Source organism: Ixodes scapularis, unplaced genomic scaffold (genome assembly GCF_016920785.2).
Source record: "Ixodes scapularis isolate PalLabHiFi unplaced genomic scaffold, ASM1692078v2 PGA_scaffold1__304_contigs__length_218370807, whole genome shotgun sequence".
Classification (NCBI taxonomy): Eukaryota; Metazoa; Arthropoda; class Arachnida; order Ixodida; family Ixodidae; genus Ixodes; species Ixodes scapularis.
In genome coordinates, this window is record NW_024609846.1 from 60,486,024 (window position 1) to 60,511,901 (window position 25,878).

The 25,878-nt window shown below is 46.2% G+C and overlaps 1 protein-coding gene across 1 annotated transcript in view; it reads left to right on the forward strand.

Moving 5' to 3' along the window:
* Positions 1–21,770, forward strand: part of LOC115318718 (monocarboxylate transporter 2) — a 58,904-nt gene extending 37,134 nt beyond the window's left edge. The window contains exons 2-5 of the mRNA XM_042290194.1: positions 10,320–10,530; positions 12,528–12,668; positions 14,735–15,577; positions 21,637–21,770. Of these exons, the coding sequence (XP_042146128.1) occupies positions 10,344–10,530; positions 12,528–12,668; positions 14,735–15,577; positions 21,637–21,770 (1,305 nt within the window). The 5' untranslated portion in view covers positions 10,320–10,343. The remainder of the gene's footprint in view (positions 1–10,319; positions 10,531–12,527; positions 12,669–14,734; positions 15,578–21,636) is intronic.
* The last annotated feature ends 4,108 nt before the right edge of the window (positions 21,771–25,878 follow it).

Consider the following 25,878-nt stretch of genomic DNA (forward strand, 5'->3'; position numbering starts at 1 on the left):
GTGAACAGAGGCTGGAAACTGCACGGTGGATAAACGCGCTCTTGCAAGGTGATGAACCCCTCATTGCCATGTTCGCCATTGTCCCGGGAACCCAGTGTATTGCGAAGTCCTGTCCCAACGTTCGAAGTTGATGGACGGACAGACGGAGCTGGCTGATGGCAATAGATGTCTATCTTACATTGGCACAGGCTCTAAATGCTGCCTGAATCTGTAAAGACGTTATTGTGCACAGGCTGGCCGGCATGACACGTCGCGTTAGTGTGCTTGACCTAATCGAAAATGGCGATGGTTTCTGCCTGCGTGCAGTGGGTGGGACTGATCGTCACGTAGAACATCCTGCACTGTTGGCCATCATTGGCGCTGCACCATGCTGTAGCGAAGCCTGAGTCATCCGGGGGCATGCCGCGTCCGTGTAGATTATGTGGTGGTCATCGCTTGCTATGATGAATTTTACCTGCTTGACGTGTTTCTTGATGTGTGGCTTACACCGTGCGGTTTATTCCGAGTTTATCTGCTTGGGCAACGGCTTGAGTTCGGTTAACTGGGTGTATTCCCAGGGTGGAGCGTGCCGTGGCAGCAGTGGTAGTTCATTCATGACGTGACCCAGTTTAATGCCTGCCGTGGTGAAACGTAGGTGTGTTTCTTGAGTGTGCTTCTGCATTTTAAAAAGCTCATCATAATCATTGAGGTTGCTGCAGCTTCTGAGCATGTCGCCTAGTACAGTGATGTAGTATTTGTAAAGGTGGAGCCATATGGTTTCTTTTAGCAAGCATCATATGGTACAGCTCGTGCTTAACACAGCATTCGTACTAATATAGAGTGGCTGGGGCTATATCAGCCACCGATTTGTCAAGACAAAAGGGCAAAGATCACCATTCCTGCCGTTACATTCCGGCGTACCGCAGGGACCTGTGATAGGCCCTCTTTTTCTTCTTTATATAAACGACCTATTAAAAGACAGTGCATATAATAATGACCGTCTCTTTGCTGATGATCTTGTAATATTGCCGCGCGCGCTGGCCAAGTAGGCAGCGCGCGCGTGGCCTAAGTAACGTTGATTACAAAGTTTTAATGAAAGTTCTAGCCCGTAGGTTACAGAATGTTATTACTGAAATAGTTGGGGAGCATCAGACTTGTGCTATTAAAGGTCGATCCATTTTAACAAACGTGCATATTGCTAGAAGTTTATTAGAGCTGTGCGACGAGGAAGCGGACCAGGTAGCTATGCTCCAGATTGACCTGGAAAAAGCTTTCGACCGGGTTCAGCACAGGGTAATGTACAGAATCTTAGAATATGTAGGAGTGGGTGAAGTTATAACTAGCTTTGTCAAGATGGCGTACACCGAGTGTACTACACAACTCATAATTAATGGGAAGCCGTCTGCGCGCATCAGCGTACAGTCGTCCGTCAAGCAAGGCTGCCCCTTGTCGCCCTTGTTATTTTGTATTTATTTAGAACCCTTTTGTAGAACTATATTGAAGAATAGATTAATTAATGGTTTTTCGCTCCACGGAACCGAAGTCAAACTACTTTCATATGCAGATGATGTCGCTATTTTCTGTAGAGACAAATTAAGTATTGTACAAGCCGTTCGTGACCTAAAATATTACTGCGACCTGACCGGTGCGGCAGTTAATTGGGAAAAGTGTTGCGGGCTTTGGCATGGAACGTGGGCCACGAAGCCTCGTGTATTTCAAGATATCAATTTTATGTCAACGCCTACGCAGTATTTAGGAGTACCGTTGCAGCATTATAAAAGCTCGAAGGCGTACTGGTCAAATGTTGTCAAGGAAACACGCGATAGGTGTAGTAAGTGGGGTGGTTGGGAGTTGTCTATATTTACGCGCGCCACCGTCTGTAACATCTTTTTAATTGCAAAAATTTGGTATGTGCTTCAAGTCTTGGCGTGCGCGCGTGTAAATGTGCAAAAGCTGCACCGCGTTTTTGCTGAGTTCATCTGGCGGTCTGGATGGGAAAGGATTTGTCGGGACAATTTGTTTCGTCACGTCAAAAACGGCGGGTTGTCATTGTCACACATTTTTGTCAGGCAAGTTGTGTCACGCTTCATGTTTCTTAGGGACCAATCAAATCCTTTTCTTCGAGCTGTAATTCAGACCAGACTGCCAGAAGAAATTCCTTCGTTTGTCGTTTCATCGTGTTGTCGGAAACAGCGCCACATTGGTAGTTTTCTTAGAGAAGTGGTAGAGGCGTTCCGTTTTCTGTCTGTTCGTTTTTCTCTTGAATACCTGTCGGGTGTCACGCGTAAGCGCTTAACGCGTGATATCATTGAAACTGTTTTCCCCGTCCCTTTGTACCGGTCCATTTTCCAGGCAAGTCCTGGGCAAGACGTGTTATCCCGGGTTAAAAAGATGGCAATCCCACCTGGTATAAAAACTTTTTTCTTTTACCTACACACTAACACCCTCCCTGTGAAAGTTTGGCTTGAGCAGAAAAATATTGTTGTTCCATGGGGTGTTCATTGTTTTCTGTGCAAGAAATCTGAGACCATAGAGCATGTTTTTTTAGACTGCTGGGACGCTTTGCTGTTCTGGGATGTCCTTCAGAGGACTATCAAAAAAGAGTTACCGTTAACGCCCCAAGGCATTAGATTCCTACCTGTTGACAAAGATGGTGAAACTCCTGTTGATTTTATTATGGTTTTGGGTTTGCACGCGATTTGGCAAAGCGGAATGGCTGTGAGGCATGCGGATGTTGATGCACGTCCTGTGTGGATGTATTTCGTGGAAACGGTCCGCAGACTGAACTCAGTTTATGCCACGCTGAAGTGTCCACCTGACTGTGTGTCAGTTCTGAATGTGCTAGAAAATATGAGAAATTTTTAACCCTCATGCACGTCGGCCATCCGTCGTGCATGTGATTTTATCCATGTGACTGTTTGTGTTCTTGTCTAAACAAGCAATAAAAAAAAAAAAAAAAAAAAGCGCGCGTGGTTTAATGGTTATCGCGCCTGGCTCCCATGCGAAAAGCTAGGGTTCGAATCCTGGGAGCGACGTGTCTTTTGTTTATGCCTGTAACTTAGTGTTCTGGAGAATTCGAGAATCATGTTGCTTGTTCCAGGCCGGAATGTTCTGCGCGTCGAAGTTTCTACGCCGATTATTCCCGAAGACATGTACATAAGGGGCTCTGCGTGGCGAGCCGCAGTCAGTTTCGCACCAGCGTTCGACTCTGTTGCTACGCCGACTTCGACGCCCGCGACGCTCTGTTATTATCTTTTGTACTCGTTTATTTTTTTGGCACAAGTTCGCCACATTAAACGTTTATTTCTTTCTGTTTATTTCCTGTTTTTTGTTTGGTCACCACCCGTGACATTTGGTGGAGGTGTGGGGTACCACATGCCCCTGCCGCGTACCCCTCCGAGGGCCCACAGTGCAAGTCCGACGCCTAGCCCACGAAGAACCGACGAAAGCACTTCCGAGATCCGGTTCAGTCGTCGCACCCAAGGTCTACACCCGGAATTCGGACCTCTACCGCCCAAGACTAAGCAGCCAACGAGGCCAACGATGGACAGCCAGTCGTCCCAGAACCCGTCCACCGCCAGCGTCGTATACCTGCCCGTCGCACCCAAAACTCCGACGCCTTTCCACGGAGACACCCACGAGGACATCGAGGACTGGCTGCAACATTATGAACGTGTGGCCCGACATAACGGGTGGTCAGCTGAGCACTGCTTGCAGAACCTTTACTTCTCGCTGGAAGGTACTGCAAGGTACTGGCTGGAGAACCACGAGGCTTCTTTAACCTCGTGGGAGGTGTGCAAGCAAGAGCTAGTGAAGACGTTTACCAGCCAACACCGACGCGAGAGGGCCGAAGACATCCTTCGAACAAGGACCCAAGGTCTGAATGAAAGCATCACCAGCTTCGTTGAGGATGTTCTTCGCCTGAGCGCCCGCGCCGATCCTCAGGCTACAGAGGAGAAGAAGTTGCGACACCTGATGAGGGGTGTCAAAAGCGAGATATTCGGAGGTCTCATTCGCAATCCTCCGACAACTGTCGACGGGTTCGTCACGGAGGCGACGAATATGGAGCGTGCGCTACTAGCACGCGCCAGACACTACGAGCGGCACCCTGGCGTGACTACTCTGGCGACATCCGGATACGACCTTGGTACCGACCTCCCAGGCATCCGTGACATCATCCGTGAAGTCGTCCGGGAAGAAATCCGCAAGATGCTCCCCGCTACGGATCGCTCGTCCTCACTGTCGCTTGCCGAGGTCGTCCGAGAGGAAGTCCACCGAGCTTTCCAACCTGAGATTCCGATCAAAACGACGACGCCAGAGGAGACTACTTTGAGCTACGCCGCCATGGCCCGAAGATCGCCGCAAGCTAACCGCCAGACCACGGCGCCACCCCGACGAGACCCTCCGATGCCACAGTATCCTCGACGCCAGGAAGGACAAGTCCACGACGTTCGCCCGGAGCAACCCTCGTCGAGGAAGACCGACGTGTGGCGAACGGCCGACCGACGCCCGCTCTGCTACCACTGCGGGGAACCCGACCATGTGTACCGCCGATGCCCATACCGACGACTCGGGCTGCGCGGATTCCACCCAAACGACCCGCGCCCCCGGTGTGGTGAACGCCCTCGGGAGATCGACGAGTACCTGCGACGACCCCAGTCCCCCGAGCCTGCGTCCCGCCGAGAGTTCCGGTCGCCATCGCCACGACGTCCAGCTTTGCCGATGCACCGACCCCGACGTGAAAGCCTGTCGCCCCTCGCTCCTCGCCGGGGAAACTAGGCGCGGCAACCCCTGGAGGTGGAGTTGCCGAAGACGACCGACGTAAAGAGCCTCCAAGAACGCCGGAGCGCTCCCACTCTCCCGACGCCACGCATCGCTATGACGCCCCTGCAACGGCGTCCAACAACCTAAACGTCTTCATCGACGGTCACGACGCATCGGCACTCGTGGACACCGGAGCAGACTACTCAGTCTTGAGTGGGAGGCTCTCCCGCCGCCTTCGAAAAGTCATGACGCCGTGGGAAGGACCCCAAATACGAACCGCCGGAGGACATCTCATCACACCAGTCGGGAGATGCACTGCTCGCGTCGAGATTTACGGTGAAACGTGCCCTGTTCGTCGTTCTGCAAGACTGTTCGAGGGACGTTATCCTCGGAATGGACTTTCTCTGCGAGTATGGCGCCGTCATCGACCTCGGAACAAACCGGCTGACGCTACGAAAACCTGCTCCACCAGCGGAGGAACCCGAAGCGACGTCACCCACGGTCCGAGTCCTCGCAAACCACGTAAACCTACCACCGCGGTCAAGTGTTTTCGTACTTGTCGGGATCGATGAAGCTTCCTGTGGCGAAGTTCTTCTCGAGGGAAGCCTGCAATTGCTCCTGGGAAGAGGCATAGGCGTCGCAAGGAAAGTAGCGGAACTTCAGGATGGGCGGACTGTGGCCCTCGTGACGAACTTCCGAAACGAAACGCAACACCTCACGAAAGGTGCAGCCGTGGGCCACGTCGAGAAACTCCGAAACCCCGTCGAAATCACTGCGATCACTGACGAATCCTCGCCGCCCCAGCAAGACAGTACGTCGCCAGCGCAGCTCGACATTGACCCTAAGCTTCCGGACCCTAAACGGCGTCAGCTGGTTAACCTCCTCGCCGAATACCGCGACTGCTTTGCGACGTCGTCGAAGGTGCGCCAGACCGCGGTTGCCAAGCACCGCATCGTTACTGAGGACGACGCGCGCCCTGTGCATCGATCGCCGTACAGAGTCTCCGCTAAGGAAAGGGAGGTGATCCATCAGCAAGTTCAAGGGATGCTGAATGACGACATAATCCAACCTTCAAGCAGTCCATGGGCCTCTCCAGTCGTGCTGGTTAAGAAGAAGGACGGAACTCTTCGGTTCTGCGTGGACTACCGGCAGCTCAACACGGTTACGAAGAAAGACGTCTACCCACTCCCCCCGCATCGACGACACTCTAGACCGGCTGCGCCACTCTCGATACTTTTCATCGATGGACCTGAAGAGCGGCTACTGGCAAATCGAGGTCGACGAACGGGACCGAGAGAAGACAGCCTTCGTCACGCCGGATGGACTGTACGAGTTCAAGGTGATGCCCTTCGGACTATGCACGGCGCCAGCAACTTTCCAGCGTGTCATGGACACCGTACTGGCAGGGCTGAAGTGGCAGAGTTGTCTCGTCTACCTTGACGACGTCGTAGTATTTTCAGCTGACTTCGACGAGCATTTGAGACGACTCCGAGCTGTTCTTCAAGCCATTCAGACCGCCGGACTCACACTCAAGCCGTCAAAGTGCCGGTTCGCCTATGACGAACTAAAGTTCCTTGGCCACGTGGTTAGTAACGAAGGCGTCCGCCCAGACCCCGAGAAGACTCGCGCCGTCGCGGCATTTCCAGCGCCGACGGATAAGAAGGCCGTGCGAAGATTCCTTGGACTTTGTGCCTATTATCGACGCTTCGTTCGGGATTTCGCAAGGATTTCCGCACCACTTACGAATCTCACGAAGGACGCCAAGAAGTTCGAATGGGCCGAGGAGCAACAGCAGGCATTCGACGAACTGAAACGACGACTCCAGACTCCTCCTGTGCTTGGACATTTCGACCAGGATGCGGAAACAGAAATTCACACGGACGCAAGTAACGCGGGACTGGGCGCAGTACTAGTCCAAGTGCAAGAAGGCATCGAGCGAGTCATCGCCTACGCAAGTCGGACATTGTCCAAGGCGGAGAAAAATTACTCCACAACTGAGAAAGAATGCCTTGCGGTCGTCTGGGCAATAACGAAGTTTCGTCCGTACTTGTACGGCAGCCCGTTTCGTGTAGTCATGGACCACCACTCGCTCTGCTGGCTTGCGAAGCTGAAGGACCCGTCAGGACGCCTCGCTCGATGGAGTCTTCGACTACAAGAGTTCAACATGACAGTGGTCTATAAGTCAGGCCGCAAGCACAGCGACGCCGACTGCCTGTCCAGAGCCCCCGTCGAAACCCCTTCCGGCTGCAGCGACGACAATGATGACGAGTGCTTTCTAGGAGCAGTGAACACCGACGATATGGCACGACGTCAACGGGACGATCCTGAGCTGCGCGCATTAATCGAGCACCTGGAAGGGGGCAGGAGTACCGTGCCACGTGTCTTCTCACGAGTACTGCCGACCTTCGCCATCCGACAAGGTGTACTCTACAAAGAGAACTTCGGCAACAACAACACACCTTGGCTGCTGGTAATCCGGAGTGACCTTCGAGAGGAGATCTTCCAAGCCTGCCACGACGACCCGACATCTGGACACCTTGGTTACAGCCGGACACTGGCCCGTATTCGTGAAAAGTATTACTGGCCGAAGCTCCCCAAGACCGTCCACCTATACACACGATCATGCCACGAGTGCCAGCGACGCAAGAAACCGCCGACGAGGCCGGCCGGACTTCTGCAGCCCATTTCTCCTCCAACTACACCCTTCCAGCAGATCGGAATGGATCTGCTTGGTCCTTTTCCGCCTTCGACGTCGGGGGAACCGCTGGATCATCGTCGCCACAGATTATCTCACGCGGTACGCCGAAACGAAAGCTCTTCCTTCAGGGACTGCTGTGGAAGTCGCCAAGTTTTTCATCGAGTCCATCGTCCTCCGGCACGGCGCTCCCGAAATTCTGATTACAGATCGCGGATCTTCGTTCATGGCCCAGCTGACGCAAGAGATCCTTCGTCTCAGTGGCACCGGCCATCGTCGAACCACTGCATACCACCCGCAGACCAACGGACTGACCGAGCGACTCAACAAGACAATCGCCGATATGATCTCTATGTACGTCGACGTAGAGCACAAGACGTGAGACGAGGTGTTGCCCTACGTCACGTTCGGCTACAATACGGCGGTTCAGGAGACCACTGGACGACGCCCAGGCGGTTGCTCAACGCGCCGAAGAAGTCCGCCAGCTCGCCCGACTCATGATTCAAGACCAGCAACGCGTCGACACGGGCCGCTACAACCTTCGTCGCAGGGACGTTCACTTCCAGCCCGGAGACAGGGTGTGGGTGTGGACGCCCATCCGTCGCCGCGGCCTCAGTGAGAAACTGCTGAAACGGTACTTTGGACCATACAAGGTACTTCGTCGCCTCGGCGAGCTGAACTACGAGGTGATGCCCGATGGAACACGGACTTCATCACGCCGCCCTTCACGACCAGAAGTCGTCCACGTCGTGCGCATGAAGCCGTACTACGCTCGATAGGACAGTGGACCTTACGTATTCCAAATGACTCTTTAGTTTACCGTTCTTTCTGTTTGCTTTGTTTTGTTTTGTGCTGCATCGGGGCGATGCACTTTTTAAAGGGGGGAGTAATGCCGCGCGCGCTGGCCAAGTAGGCAGCGCGCGCGTGGCCTAAAGGTTATCGCGCCTGGCTCCCACGCGAAAAGCTAGGGTTCGAATCCTGGGAGCGACGTGTCTTTTGTTTATTCCTGTAACTTAGTGTTCTGGAGAATTCGAGAATCATGTTGCTTGTTCCAGGCCCGAATGTTCTACGCGTCGAAGTTTCTACGCCGATTATTCCCGAAGACCACGCATGTACTATCGGGGAAAAATGAAACGCGAACAGAGGAGCGCGTGGCTCGCGGTACAGGCTGCGCCGCCTGGAATTGAGCCTAGGAGCGAGGGTGCGTGGCCTACTCCGACGTGTTCACGCCCCTCTCTCTGCGCTCCCCAAGCTTCAGCAGTGCGCCTCTTACTGCGCTGAAAGCTATCACCGCTATCTTTGCTGGCTCAGCGCATGCGGTGCAAAGAAGCTCGCCGCACTCGCCGAGGAGGCAAAGATAGCGGTGACAGCTTTCAGCGCACTGAGAGGTGCACTGCCGAAGCTGGGGGAGCGCCAATCGAGGAGCGTGAACACATCGAAGTAGGCCACGCACCCTCGCTCCTGGGCTCACTTCCAGGCGGCGCAGCCTGTACCGCGAGCCACGCGCTCCTCCGTTCGCGTTTCATTTTTCCCCGATAGTACATAAGGGGCTCCGCGTGGCGAGCCGCAGTCAGTTTCGCACAGCGTTCGACTCTGTTGCTACGCCGATTTCGACGCCCGCGACGCTCTGTTATTATCTTTTGTACTCGTTTATTTTTTTGGCACAAGTTCGCCACATTAAACGTTTATTTCTTTCTGTTTATTTCCTGTTTTTTGTTTGGTCACCACCCGTGACAATATTTTCCGAAATCAAAGACGACGCAGACCCAGCTGATGTAAATCTGAGGCTGACCGAAATCGGCAATTGGTGCCAGACATGGCAAGTGCCTTGGTGTCACTAGTACTTTTGACCTCAAATGGAATGCTTACAATGACTTGCTCTGGCAGAGAGCGATGTTCAAACTTTGTTATTTTAGACGTACCCCAAGACAATCTACATGAGCAACAAAACAAACAGCTTAAAAAACACTCGTAAGGCCCCTCTTAAAATATGCCTATATTATTTTGGATCCTCACACGTCATCAAGTATAAACAAACTCGAAAGAATACAAAAGAAACCCCTTAGATTAATTTACAGCAAATATAAAAGGCTAGATTTCGTGAGTACTCCTATGGTATAGCAGACATCCAGCACCTTCATAGACTCACTTTGTCATACACAGTGATCAATGATGGCTTTAGAATACAAAAGTCACTCCATGTAACTCTAAAATACGCGAGAAGCACAAAAGCTATCATAGCTTATCACATGCAGAATATCAGTGCCATAACGACTGCTTCAAAATTTTATTTTTTCCTAACACCGTAAAAGAGTAGAATGAATTACCTATTCTAACTTTAAGTGCAGCTTCTTCACAACCATTTAAAGTTTCGCTCTTTTCATCGCATAAATTAACCCCATGTTATTGTGATATAAAATCTTGTATTATCATGTTTACTTGTGACTAATGTGTCATTTTTTCACTGCGTCTATGTTGCTGCTTTTCGTTTGCTTTTGGCATTGCACATGTGCCTGTGTGTGCGCGTGTGTGCGGTAGGTGATAACTTCTGACCGAGCCTTCTCTTGCTATTGTTGCCACTTTTTGATGTGTTAGCATTCTGTGAACTGCGAAGTGTGGTTTCTTGTGAGTACAAGTGTGGAAAAGTTTGTCGCACTAATATATCTTATATTGCACCTTTACCCAGTTCTAGGATGCCTTCCGTGAGAAGGTAGCAGTATCTGAAAATTAATGCGTAAATAAATAAATAAATAAATAAAACTTAATGTGAAAATGTACTTGCCAATAAACAATGCTTCAGACTCGTTCCGTCGAAAATATCTTATATACATTGTTGACGCGTTACTCGAATGTTAACGTTTGAAATTTTATTTCTAAACAGGAAGAGCAAAGGAAGAGCAAAACCATGAAGAAAAACGGAGTGGACAACAGCTGGCACGTGGCAATTATAACCTTCCTAACAGCGCTTGTAACGACAGTGGCCCTGAAAAATTCGGGATTCATTTACGTGGGCTTCATGGAAGAGTTCGGCATTGAGCGAGAATTGGCCTCGTGGCCTTCGAGTGCCCTGGGCGCAGCCATTCATGCGGCAGGTAAGTGCTGCCATAGCCTTCTCTATATTCACAAAGCCTGGCACTTCGACGACGGAGCCATCGAGCGCCCGGTCGCAGATTTGGAGCGCGAGGATCTGGTAGCACAGGGCATTTCTCGGGGAAGCCAGAGCCGTGGGGGAAGCTGGTAGTGAGCGCACAGATTTTGCAGCGGCAAGGACGCGCGAGGAACACGAGGAGCACGAGTGGACATTCCATCGCTCGGCAGAAGTGTGGTTGGGCGTCTCGTTGCAGTGGGGCGCCCGTTACATGACTCTCCTCTCATCCGTTGTTCGGCCGCTCTACCTTCTCACTTTCGGCGGCTGCGTCTCATCGCGATCTGCCAGGCTTTGTCAGTATAGAGGATGCTTTGCTTCTGCGTATGCTCTATATGTGTGAAAACGTCCCTCTTTTTTTTACGAGCTACAAACTTGGTTTTACTGTAACACATTAACTCTGTGTTCTTAATTATTTCTAACCCTTTGCACTTATGTCATTGTGTAACCACGATGAATGTTATGTGAAGCGCTGAAGAACTTATAGCTTAGATGGACCAATTAAGTCCGGCTGTTTTTGGATAGATGATAACGAACATCTAAGCCACACTGAAGCTTAAAGGGTGAGCCTCCATCAAAATCTGGATCAATGGAGCTAAAGTGACTTCATCCTGAGCGCCGAGGCCCCGTATGGCCGCCATTGTGGCCCATTGATTGAGCAGTTTCTCTTTTACTTATACATTATTGGCGAGCCGATCCTTATTGGTGAAAATTTTGCTTTATAAAGATATGAAGTGTAAGTCAAGATTTTGTTTTTCACACACCCGCGAACAAGCTCACATGTAGGTTTTTCCACCATATCCAATGTTGATGCTGGGTGGCAATAAAATTTTCTTTCTGCTTTCGAACGAGCAGAAAGAACATTATAATTGTAAGATATCTGTGGAAATAATCATGATTTTTTAGATTTATTGCATGCACAATGCCAAAAACGTTTATACTTGCTAGAAACGCTCTCAGTACGGTGACGCTTAAAAGAGCTCTTGACACGGCTGGTTTAGAACGACCCTTTGTAAACATAGAAATAAAACAGCGCAAACGAACTTGTCTACTTGTCCTTGTGTTCGTTTGCGCTGTTTTATTTCTATGTTTACAATGCATCACCGACTAGCCCACCTCCAAACATTACATTAGAACGACCCTTTTGAAACTTCAAAGATTTCAAAAGACCGAGGTGACGATTGCCATGGCGACAAATACCGATCAACCAATGCGGAGATCAAAGATCAAGTCATTTGCTTCTTACGCAGGAGTTGCGGGAACGTCAGAACGACACCGAGCTATGATTGGCTTTTATTCAAAGGATATTGGGTAGAGAGCAATGCAACTCTAGAATCCTTAAATCTCGCGAGCCCTTATTTTCGAGAATTGTGCGAATTGAAATATTCGCGAAATTGTGGGGGCACGCAAAAATTTCGGACCTTAAGGTTTTCAATCCAGGCGTTTGGAATTCGCGCAATTTTGTGACCGCGATTATGTCCTCTTTGCCCGATTCGCGAAAAATAGAGGCAGCAAAGATAAAGGGTTTTACAATATTTGCCTTACGTTATACCCACTATTCGTTTTTTTTTTTCAATCATAGGCATCTTCATAAGCCCTGTGCAAGAAGCAGGCGAACTTGCGCTCCAAATTGCTTTGCGAGGTTTTTGTCATCTGTATGTTAGTTTCTGTGTTCTGAGAGCAGGCTAGGAAGGCTACTTTCCCAGTATCCAATGACTTTTGAGCGAACAAATTCAGGCGGCACGCCCCAAAAGATGGAATTAATGTTTCAGAAATTATTTTATTCGTATATTAAGAACGATATTCTTCCCACCTAGTTCGGAAGAAAGTAGACGCGAGCATGTTTTCATTAACTGAGCGAACTCTATACGAGCAAATGCCGAGTGCTCTCAGAACGCGTCGATTTTACGTCTTTTCACTCCTAAAGAATCTGATTGTGTGCAGGAATTGTTGTTGGACTGGTACAGCGTTGGTTCTGTGTTTACAAAATGGGCGTGGCCGGCAGCGTTTTGGTCTGGGCCGGCATGATTGCTTCAGCGTATGCACCGAGCATCAACTGGGCTACTGTAACGTTTTTCTTACATGGTGGGTACCTTTTTTTAAGTATGTCCCTACGGTGATACCCGAACGGCTTAGGGATGAATTTCTTAAGCTTGGAAGATTATCCGCCATCTCTTCGCAATACGTACGGCCTGAGATCGGAAGTAGGTTCTAGCTGATTTTGCGTATACCTTATTGCTTCGATCTGTTCATGTCATTCTGCAATGAGCCGCAACTGCGGTAAAGTATAACACGCTGAGTAAGCAATTTTGAGCACCGAAACTGCAGCACCGGCGGCTGACCTTTCAATCACGACTAGAATTGTAAAGGTGAAGTCCCAGGCAAACAGTCAAGTGAATCCCTCGACTAAAAGAAAGAAGTACGGCGATGCACAGTTTATATAGAAATCTGGCGACACACTGGTTTCTGATAAAACTTCTATAAAAATCGCCCATCTGTACTTTTTGGATCGTTAAGCCGGGGTCACACTGCTTCTACACCATACAACAGACTGTTTGCAGACATCAGTCACCGCGACATCCGTGGTTCGAATGAAGCGTGCCAAATCGCTCACTGTAGTCGTTGCCATGCGGCATTTGAAGAACGGATCTCGGGATGACTAGAGTTCGAATCTGCTTGTAGACTGTTCTTTTTATGATGTATACGCACTGTGATGCCGCTTTAGGATTATACCACAGATTGAAGAATAATTTAGTTTATTATAAATATGATTTTTATCATGCTCATGTGTGTGACGCTTATAAGCTTACAGATTATAAAAAGCTGTAAAGTAATTCAAAGATTTAGAACGAGCCGAAAAGTAGATGCCCGCTGCTGGGATTGTTTAACCACTATTTTAAGTGTGTTAAACAATCGCGCTTGGAGTCGTGCCTTCAAATACTGCGTTATGTTACTGAATTACGAATTGATGCCCTCCAATCACTATCACTGACTAAAGTTCAAATATTTATTAAAATCCTTCATTAAAAATAGCAAAAGTCAAGCTATTTTTTTATTCAGCCACCTCGGCCGCTCCGAGGCGAACCCCAGCCTGTAGATCCCCAGGGGGCGGTTTCGATTCCCTGTCGTGGTTCCCGCGATCTGACGGAGGCTTATTACGGAGAAGGCGCCATGTAACCGAGACTTCGGTTGCACGTCAGAAGATCCCCGGGTGGTCGAAATTTATCCTTATTCCTTCGCGGGGGGGGTGTCAGAAGCCCTTCGTTGGTTTGTAACGTAGAACCTTCCAGAAGTGACACTTTTGTATTTGTGTTGACTGTCAGAGTTAAAAATGCACGGCGTGATATATTACCTTCACGATTTTTGCATGGTAATTTCTTCTCTGTCGTTCTTATCGGCGAATGCTGCCCTCTCATTGGAGGCGAAGAGATAATATTATGCTCGGGGCTCGCCGCGCGCTTTGACAATCTCAACCTTTAAAATACCTAACTGCATTATCTTTCTACGCCATCCGGCAAACTTTATATACATTCTAAAAAAAGCCCGTGCGGCCACTTCCCCGCACAACACTCGGAGAAGCAATCACGGCAACTTCCGAAGGCAGCGCAGCGAATGACGATGCCGAAACCTATGTTTAGACCAAAAAACGTAGTCTGAGTTGTGACATTAAGCCATGCAAAACGTCACGCTTGCATTGCTTAATGTCACAACTCAGACTGAGTTTTTTGGTCTAAACATATGTTTCGCCATCGTTATTCGCCGAGCTGCCTTCGTAAATTGCCGTGACTGGCTCTCCGAGGTTGTGCGGGAAAGCGGATGTACGGGCTTTTTTTTAAAGTGTATAAATGGTTACTTTATTTATCTCCGCAGTCTATGGTACGCGAAGTGCTTCCTACTGTTGTATACATTTATGCATACAATACTTGTGTTTGGTTAATATTTAAGAAGTTACAAAAGCCCACGATTCTTCTGAAGAATGCACTCTGCCTTATCTTCGTATACCGTTTTTTTTTATGCTCGATCGTAACGCTTTTATCATAGAATTCAGCACTTAAACGGATTCTGCGCTAATACATCGATCGAGGCTCAGAAGCATAATTTAACTTGTTAACTTGCGAAAACTTTCTTTGAATGCTCTTTCTCCACCGCAGGTTTTGGTGTGGGTATGATCAACGTCACCCTCTGCATAACGATTCTGGACTATTTCGGCAAGTACAGGGCCACGGCAAGCGGCATCATGTTCGCTGGAGAAACCGCCTGTGCGCTCGTGTTTCCAAGGGTGCTCCTGCTCATACAAGATGCCTACAACTTTCGCAGCGTATTTTTTATTTACGGAGCAATAGCTTTGAACACTACCGCTTTCTGCTTTCTGCTCAAACGACCTCCCTGGATCAACCGGAACGGAATGAACAAATCCATCCAACTTTGCGAAGTTAAGAGGCACCCTACATACCCCATGCCTCTAAAGACGAGTGTAGAGGACACATCAAAAGCCGCTCGGAACACGCATAGGCTTACGGGCATTTGGCACGTGTTCACGCTGTTTAGAAAACCTGGTTTCTACCTTGTGTGTGCCGTCGCTGTGACAGTTCATTATTCGCAAATAATGTACCTGACGAGCATAGTGGACTTTGCGATAGACAGGGGCGCATCTCTCGAACAGGCCTCAACTATCATAATGTACCTGAGCCCTGCTGACTTCTGCGGTCGTATTATTTTGCCACTTTTAGCCGACAAAGGCTGCCTGCCACGCAACGCGCTCGTTATGTTGTGCTACGTCTTGTTGGGGATTGCCATGGCTTTATTGCCATGTGTGCCCTCTTTCGAATACATACTGCTTTTGTGTGCCTTTATTGAAATAGGCATCGGCTGTCTACTCACCATGAAGGTCGTACTGATTGCTAACTACATCGAGCAAGATCTCTACGCTTCCTCCTACGGGTTCACTGGACTGGCGATTCTTCCGGTATTTCTTTGTAATCCTTTAATTCTCGGTGAGTATAAGAAACACATTTTATTCCTAAAACGCGAATGTTCTATACACCGACGCGCGGCGCGCTCTGTTTACAAGCACGGCAGGAGAGCGGCGGATGCGCAAGAGGGGTGTGGGCAAAAGCGGCCGCTCTCGCCGTGTTTTTCCCATTGCGAAGCGGGCTGTTTTGTTCGCTAAGCGAAACTGCTGCGGCGTTTCTAGCTTTTGTTTTGTGTCGTATTCTGTTGTTTGTTATGTCAGACTATTGGCGCTCGCTGCCCGAGACCGATCAGCAGCGATACAGGGAAAAACTGCGCTGACGGCGTTGCCTTTGAGGATCCCTACGCCGTGAGCAAGGAGCGCCTGCGCTCCGACGCCAAATCCGCCGAGAATGCTGCCGCTAACCTCGATGACGCGCGTTGTCGTCTTTCTGGTCTTTTCGCCGAGCTAATTCACGGCCGACACGGTGCAAACGTACAAGTATCTCGAGGCCTACATCTACTTTGAGTAATAATAATAATAATAATAAATTTTATTTCCATCGATTGTGATGGTGGGACCCGTGGAAAAAAGCTGCGATATGCAGCTTGACTGGTCCTCGGGTCCCTACAATGGTCAGCAGCAACGGATCGAAAATAAAAATGAAAAAAAAATATAATAAAAAAAATACACACAAAAGCTAACAATTGAAAGATACATCACTACGCACTTGCCTGTTTTTTTGAAGCAAATAGACAAACATAAAAAGCAACTATTAAAATTTACAAAACTATACACTCTTGCCTAATAATGGAGCAAAATAAAACAGAAAAATAAAAATCAGGTACAAATCAGGAGCAAAAATACAAACGCAATTCTTTAGAAGTTTTAGAGTCAAAATCAACACCATCAATATAAAAATTATTTAGCAAGCGTGGCAGGGCAAATTGAAGCATTTGGAGACCATAGTTCGTTCGCTGAGTGACCATCTTCCACTTCTCCGCTCCGCGAGTGGGATATGCTGGTGAATTTTCCTGTAAACCTGCAAGGTTTACTAAAGAACATGAGCCCGTTATTTTTTCCCTCCTGAAACTAGCACATAGTCTATAGTCGTATAACTTGTAAATAGTAATTATCTTAAAATTTCTAAATATTTCAGAAGTGTGAGCATCATAAGGGACATTACATACGCTTCTTAATATTTTTTTTTGTAACAAAAACAGTTTTTCCATATTAGTTAGTGTCGACGAGCCCCATACTAGATGGCAGTATATTAAGTGAGAGTAAAATAGAGAGTTGTAAACTAGCAATTTAACATTCGTGGGCAAAAAAGAACGGTTGCGATTTAGGATCCCAATTACTCGGCATAATTTTGGAATAAGATAATTTATATGACAATCCCAGGACATGTTCTCATTAAAAAATACGCCAAGAGTTTTGAAGGAACTAACTATTTCAATTGGACAAGAATTTAAACTCTGTGATCTAGATAAAACCACAGACTTGTTTTTCGGACGAAAAATTATTGCTTTTGTTTTATTAATGTTTACCTTTAAAGAGTTACAATCGCTCCAGGAATTTATCTTTGATAAAGTGTGGTTGGCCATATCTATTAAGTCATCACCTGTTTCGGAAGAAAAAAATATGCTAGTATCATCCGCGTAGTTAACAAATTTTGCTTCCCTGTTAACGTTAACAATATCGTTTACGTATAAGTTAAAAAAAAAGGGTCCCAAAATACTTCCTTGCGGAACACCTGAGGTGATGGGTTTTACCGTAGATGAGTTACTATTGATGCATACGAATTGTTTACGATATTGCAAGTAGGACTGCAAAAGCAACAGTGCCTGTCCACGGATACCATACATTTCAAGTTTTTTAAATAAGACATGATGACTTAGGCAGTCAAATGCTTTCGTGAAATCTAAAAATAACCCTAGCACTATTTTTTTGTTTTCAAAATTTTTCAAAATGAATTCTTTTTGGGTAAGTAACGCTGTTTCAGTAGAACAGTCCTTCCGGAAACCAAATTGAGAAGAGGTAATGAGATTATATTTGTTTGAAAAGTTTACTAAACGATGATAGATTAATTTCTCTAAAGCTTTAGAAAAAACGGGCAATATAGAAATGGGCCTATAATTGCCTAGCTCATTTTTATCACCTTTCTTATATAAAACAGACACCTTTGCTATCTGCATTCGTGTAGGAAATACACCAGTTTCAAAAGAAAGATTAAATATATACGTTAGCACGGGAGCAATTATATCAATGACATATTTAATTGGACCAATTTGCATTTTATCAACATCACAACTTGCACTATTTTTTAGCTGCATTATCACATTTCTAACTTCTGTGCTGGTAATTGGCTCTAAAAAAATAGAATTGCAGTTCCTTTGCTGAATATATTTGCAGGAGTCGGAACCATCGACAGTGCTACCTAGATTTACAAAATGATCATTAAATACATTTGCTAAGTCTTTACCGGTTACGTAAACACCTTTGTACAGTAACGTTTCAATGGTGTTTGACACAGGAGCACCTTTTACCAAAGAACCTAAATGCTTCCACATAACATCGGTGCGGCCACTTGATGCTGAAAAAAGGGAAGAGTAATAACGTTTTTTTGCATTCTTAAGTTCTTTATTTAGGTTGTTTCGATAAGTCTTGAAAACACGAAGAGCGTCTGGATAGCGGTTTTTAATAAATCGATTATATAGAGCATCTTTTCTGCGAATCATTTTGAACATGGCGCAGGTTATCCACGGCTTTCGAATCTTTTTGGATTGTCTTATGTATTTATAAGGAAAGTGATGTCTATACAATTGAAGAACCAGTTCTAGAAATGTGTTATAAGCATCATCGGCAGTACTTTGCTCAAGCACGGCGTCCCAATTTATAGCTGCTACGTCCCGTCGAAACGCGTCGAGGCTGTGGATTTCTACATTTTGAATAAATATGGATTGTTTTTTTATTGCCTTCCTACGTAGATTATATTGCACCTGTAAAAATATTGGAAGATGGTCACTCAGGTCACAGCTAATTACTCCACTTTTTACTCTATCTAGGTGATAATTTGTTATAAATAAGTCTAAAACAGTTGTTGAGTGCAAAGTAATTCTGGTGGGATCAGTGATTGTATTAATACACCCGTGGACGCCAACCAGGCTCTCCATTTCCTTTTTCGTGGCACTGTCAGAAAACATATTTATATTGAAGTCACCACCACAAATGACGTTATAATGACCCTCGTTTATAAAACTCAAAAATGATTAAAAAAATTCAAAAAATGCCGATATGCTACCATCTGGTGGGCGGTAAACAACAGCAAAAATGTTCTGGTTTTTTCGCAGACACAATACTTCCACATCCTTCGTCTGTTAAGAACTGGTTGAGGCGCTATGCGTGCAAACATATATCGGGAAACGTTCGTGTTGAGAATCGAACTGCACTTTTTTACGCCACAAGCGTACGGTATGAAACGGCAAGCTCTGTACTAAGGCGCCGCGCTGTGCACTGCCCAAGCCAAGGTGATGCCGTCTCAGCGGGCAGCTGCTGCACCTTACGGTACGTGGGTGTAGCGAGCAATCGACGAACATTTGGGCGGCATACCCTACGCATAAGAGTGCCTCAGTGCTGGAAGCAACGATTGCAGTGGAAGCTATGCACTCACCTTCAATGAAGGCTTACCACACAAGCGTTCGTCCGTGCGAGGCGAACATTTTATCTTCGACCCACGCAGGTTATTCATTAGAGAGTTTTAGAATAGGGGGTCCCAAAGCTTTGGTTGCCCCAAACAGCTCGGGGCATCGCAATGGGTATGCTCAGAAGTTTTGCGCATGCTCAGTGGGACGCCCTAAGCTGTTTGGGGCACCCAAAGCTGTGGGCCCTTTACTCTAAAACTCCCTATTTTCTGCGTCTGTCAGCATCCGCCTGGAACTTCTGGAAGCTTATCGCGCTACCTTTGGAGTACCTTTCGGCACAACCAATAGCCACACATTTTTTCGGCCTGTCGAAATGCTGCGTCGCACGTGCAAAGCTCCCGCTCTTTTTCCCACACCTCGCCCGCCTGGCAGATCCGGCGCGATCGCAGCGTCGCCACACCTCAGTGCCGTCAATCCCGCGCGCCGGTGTATGTTTTTTTTTATTCAAGCCAACCAATTTATGATTTTTCAAATGATACTAATATGACTAGTTCTATAAAACGCGAAGACACCAAAATTCGAAAGCACATAGGTAGCCCCGAATTTGTGCGCTTCACAACATCTATCATTTTTATATTGTTTAAACGCAGTTCTGCCTTCACTTGACACGTGCGGCATGATACTTCTAGAGATTGGTCAAGCCGCGCGCGCTTAAGTTAACGAATCTCAATTATTTTAGAAGTTCATAAATAAAGCAATAATAGATTTTTAGCACAAAGAAATACAGATCGCTCTTAGCTATGTTACAAAAGCCACCTCTATCACATTATACCAAACGACGTCAAAGTGCCTCAAGATCTTTCTTCTCCCACAATTGCTACTTTATGTTGTCCCCTAAACCAAACGATGGAACAGGAAAGCGAAAGAGGGCAAAACACCTGTGAAGGTTAGGTGCTCGAGCCAGAAAGTTTCTCTTTCGTGCGCTTTATAGAAAAGCACATAAAGATACAGTGTGTGGCAAGGTTGTCTCAAAAGGCAACGTAGGACCAAAGTGAAGGAATGCTTGGACGTCCGATTTACTGTGTATTTGTCTTCCATATCCGCCAGTCCCTAGCAATGCTCTCGGGTAGGCCAGTCATGTAGTCTCCTTTGACACTGCACTATCCCACTTCCCGTGTGTTTCATAGCTCTATCTCACACCAACGGCCGGTCCTGAAACATGGTCTACTGTACCCTTGCACCACGAGAATCTTGAGATGGGCCATTGGAATTTAATAGGCGTAATATATTACTTTGAGCTCCATAGCAATACCGTACGGTCGTAGTAAGAGCCTGGAGCGCGGACAGGGACGCAAGAAACTGCTCGCGTTTCTCATTGCTTTAATTTTAAAGAATGGTCCTCTAGAGCTGCACTCCAGGGGCCCTAAACTCGTCAAACACAAAGTTGGGGACGAAGTTCGCGGAACGCGCCGATTGTACTATCTTGACGATGACTTCGCGCTTTTCTCGCCGGCGTCCAGTCGACGTGCTCCGGGAACTTTCGGCTCCAACTTTGTGTTCGACGAGTTTAAGGCCCCAGCTTTGAAGATAAATATTTTTTCGCGACATTGTTGTGACCAAGACCCTCCAAATAACAATGCCGCACTGCTGGATTCTTCACGTCACCTACCGGACGCCGGACCGGATCTTAGATGGGACACGAGCACTGTGTGGTCCTTGGGTCTGTTCTCGGGTTTTCATCGACTGTACAGGAGCCTTAGCACTCCTATCCAAACTTGCCTCGGATTTAAATAGCTATGTAAGTCAAACCAAATGTAAGTCAAACAAGTCAAGGTTTTCTTGTTTGTTCTTTGCGGTTTGCCATACTAATTTACGCAACTTAATTATTAACTTCTTAAATAATATTTTTGCGAACCGCCTTTTATGCGGAAATTGTAGAGCGTGTTGAAAGACAATCTTATTTTTCGTTTTCATCTAGGTTGTTTCTTTGCGTCTAATAATTCTAGAGCTTGAAACAAACGCGTCATAGTTAACACAATTCCACGTGACTACCCGCAAACGATATGCGATGTTATAGCCCTCAGTCACATGGCATTGATTTTAATCTCGCTCACTTTCTTTAATCCATGAAAAAAATCACACTCACTATACAAACGGCACGATGGGATGTTTATTTAACAATCTATGCAACTTATGAATTCAAGGGTTTGAACAGAAATTTATGTTTAAAAAGTTAGGGTATTAATTGTTTCTAAAAACCGACTTTGGCACATCGCAATAAAAAAAGAATATACCTTGACTTGGTTGATAAGATTGTGAGCAACTGCGTTGAATCGTTACTCAGAGCATGCACCAGCTTTTTTAAGTCTTGGTTGAATCTAGCTTAAACACTTTGAACAGAATATTTACATTTCTTGGACAGAAGTGATACAATCCTGGTTTTTTGTTTGATTTGCAGGTTTCTTCCGCGATTACTTGGGGGCTTACGACAACTTGTACAGAGCCGTGGGCGGAGTTCACTCTATTATGGCCATATTGTTCTTTATTATTATCTGGAAAGAGAGACGCACAAGCTACAGTGTTAACTTATAATTTATGAAGCATTTATGGTTGGAATAGAAGTGTCTTTTGTACAAAATGAGTGCTAGTGTTTTGTTTGGCGGGCTCAGAGTTATGATTGCTTAACGTGCAATATATTAAAGTTATCAAGTAGGTTGTAGCTAATTCCATTATCTCCTAATAATGTCAGCTGATGAATATATATTGCGCAAAGGTAGCGTCTATAAAGTGTTCCAGATGGAAAAACTAATAAGAACGTTTATCTTCAATTACGTGGTTTGTGCAATGCAGTATTTGAAGAGCGATACAATTTGTTTAGAAGACATTTAACAGTCTTTTCGTGGAGTAAAGGACATGATTATTAACTGAGGTTACGGAACCTGACGTCAATAAGTACTTTTACATCCGAAAATGCTAAAAAAATAAAATGCTTGTCATCTTTGCAGCATCCTTCAAATATTTTTTTTATTACATGTAGCTTCAGGGCCTTTGGCATTGAAGAGGGGAGTGGTTACAAAAATAAATGATGATGAAGTAAAAGAAAGCAGTTACTAGAAGTGCAAAAAATGGCGCTATTCATATAATATTGGCTAAGGCGTTCTTGAACAGGAGGAAGTCTTCGATTGAAGCTGTTGGTACGGGAAGGCGATACCACTCCTCTGATGTGCGTGGGAGAAATGACTGAAAAAAGCATTAGTCCTGCACGATTGAACATCGACCTTATGGACGTGATCTGATCGAGATGAAACGTATAGGGGAGATAAAATAAGCTCGGCGCCGGGTTGGGGGTGATAAAACAACTTGTGCAAGAGGCAAAGAAGAAAGTTTTTACGACGAGATGACAAAGACGGTAAGTCGAGGCTGGATTTCATTGTGGTTATGCTCGCAGTTCTGTTATAGTTGGACAAGATAAAGCGAACAGAGTTATTCTGGACCATTTCGAGTGAGTGAATTAGATTTTCATGACAAGGATCCCAGACTGAAACGGAGTAGTTGTGGACGAAATAGTGTTTTGTAAAGTAAAAGTTTTAGAGATGAGAGAACTTCTGCAAAATTACGTCGAAGATATCCCAACATACGGTTAGCGTTATTAATTATATATGTTATATGAACTGTCCAAGTGAGATTTGATGTGATGTGAATACCAAAATATTTATAACTAGTCACAGAGTATAGGGGCGAGTTATGAAGATGGTAAACAGGTAGATTAAAAATGTTCCTGGAAACGCGCATAAATTTACATTTGTTAATGGTCAATTTCATCCACCACGTTTTGCACCAAACAGAAATAGCGTTAAGATCGGACTGGAGCGTGTTAATGTCATTTTCACAAGTTATTTTCCCTAAATACAACACAATCATCGGCAAACAAATGAATATGGGAAGAGACACAAAAGGGTAGATCATTAATGTATATAAGAAAACGAAGAGGTCCGAGCACAGAGCCTTGTGGCACACCGGAGTGAACGCCACTCGACTGAGAGAGATGATTATTAGCTACGATGAACTGCGAGCGGTCAATCAGAAAACATTCAAGCCAGATAAGAAGCTTTGGATCAAGGTTAAGTTGGTGCAATTTATAGAGTAATAGCTCATGACATACCTTATCAAAGGCTTTTGAAAAGTCTAAAAAGATGCAATCGGCTTATGAGGAATGATCAAGAATAACATTTAGCTTATGAAGGACTGATATCAACTGTGTTTCACATGAGTAGGTTGCTGTTACGAGCACCACGTTTACCAACAAGCACTACATACAGTTATCCATTAACAAAAAAACGGTAGACACTGAAGTTATGGATCGCGTACGAGAGGAACCCTGACCCTCGTGATCGCTCCAACGTCTTATATACTCGACAGTTTAAAAGAATCACAATCGCAGATGCACTACCTTCTCAATTACGAAAATTACACTTATGTACCTTTGTTTTTATCAATATTTAGCGTAAGACAGAATATATCTTAGTTCGTGGAATGTATCTCCAGCAAAAAAAAAAAAAAACATTAAAGCCAAGAATTATTCGAGCTCGTCGCTAAAATAATCTCGCTAAAATTGGTGTCAGTTGGCGAACATACTTCAGAAAGCGTGCTTGACTCACTTCAGTTTTGCCCACAACCTTTTTACGCCCTTCAAAATTGGAGTGTTTTAAACACCAACATGTACGATTGAAAAGGGTGTATTAATTTGAACTTAGGGTTCTGAAATGAAGTAACCTTTGGTACGAATCTGCAGTACACCGTTTTTAAACTCTTAAGGGTGTAAATAGTTTCGTGTGTGGTCACAAGATATGACGTCACAGTGTCAAGTTGCGGTGTCCTGTTATATTATGACGTCATGTGAGTCAGGTAGTCAAAGAATGGTGGCACGTGACCACACATCAAATGGGAACGTAGGAGGACGTCAAATTACATGGCGTCATAGTTGTTGTAGATTATGCCATCTGGTAGCAGGTAACGAGAGGAAAAGGAGGTAGAGGGGCACAGAACCACGAGATCATGAACGGCACGAGAGAGAACGATAAACCGACACCATCGAAACGGACGTGCCCGGGATCTCTTCCTCAACAATAGTGTTACGCTATACTGTGACACGTTACGTCACGACAGGTTACACCACGGCTTGACATCGTGCCGCCAGGTGACCTTACGTCACGCGACGTGCTCATGCAACGTAACGTTTGTAACAATGTGGCCGGACGTCACCACGTAACTTTACCCTGCGTTACGTGACTTCATTCCATATTACAATGACTTGACTCCATCATGGAATGCGACGTCAGGCTTCGTGACGTGATGCCTCTATGCTACTCTGTGCCACGTGATGCGACTTGACGTGGCACCACGACTTGACTATTTTACGTCACGCGACAAGGTCACGTTACGTCACGGTTGTAACATTGTGACCTTACGTCATGGTGTAAGCTTACACTGTGTTAAGTGAAGGGACGTCATATGACACGGTGACTTGACTGCAGAATGGCACATGACGTCCGGTTTCGTCACAGTTGTGCTGGCATGCCCTGTCAATGGGGTATCCGCGGAGGCACAGACGGACTAACTTCTCAGGTGAGGGCTTCGGTTATAAAGCATTTCACGCTTTCACACTCACTGGAAGGCGATTGCATGGTAAAACAGCTCTTCGTACTTAACGAAAATTATCATGAGCATGGAGAATATAACCCAACATAAGAAGGTAATCTGAAACAGAATATATAGTGTCAAAGACTATTCTAATTAAAGTGAGATTACAGCCAATGTGGTTTAAGACAGACATCGTAACCCGAGCGCATGGGTGAAAAAACGAACGGACATCACAAAAATCCTACGTTTTTTGCTGTCCGTTCCATCCCCCCTCCCCCTTGTTCATGGGTTACTATGTACGTTGAAGACAATTTAAATCGCTCTTCGCATGGACCTTGCTGTAAAAAGCAATATAAACAAAACCAATATAGTTATATCTTCTTCACTTATTTAGTGTCTAAGCCGAATCTAAACTTTGAAGAGTTTTCCACTTTCGCAACCGATCTCCTCCCAATGAAGTCACTTCGCAGACAAGACCTCAAGGAGCCGTTCATTCGCTCACGTCCTGGGTCCTGCGGGGGCTCGAATCGCGGCAGAAAAGCGGGGGTCCGGTGTCGCAGGAGGATCTCTTTTCGCTCGTCCTCGTGGTTGAGGTGGCTTGGAGCAGGCACGTGTAGCGGTAGGCAGTGCTGGCACCCATGTTGGCGGCCCAGTGCCGACGACTTTGTTGGTTTGCGTCATCATAGAAAATATATTGTATTAAACGTAAAAGGTTCAACTCATCCACAAAAAAAAACGGAAATCCGTCAACCAAATATTGCTACACATTGTAAATTCAACAATTTCATTCGGTAAGTGGTTCCAGTCATCACGTGGTAGCCGGGGAAATAGAATTTTATTAGAAATTTGAATTGAGCTAGCTTGCTCATAATTTGAGACGTATTAAAAAGTGCCAAAAAGTCAAGGACGATGAAGACAAGTGCCCGATAAAGTTTTTTCTGTCTTCTTCGTCCCTGTCTTTTTTGTACTTTCACACCTCTGAAAATGTAAATACTCTGGAAGGTAATCAAAAGACTAGCGTGTCATGAGAGTTGTTTATTCTGGTGGAGTGCTTGGGAGG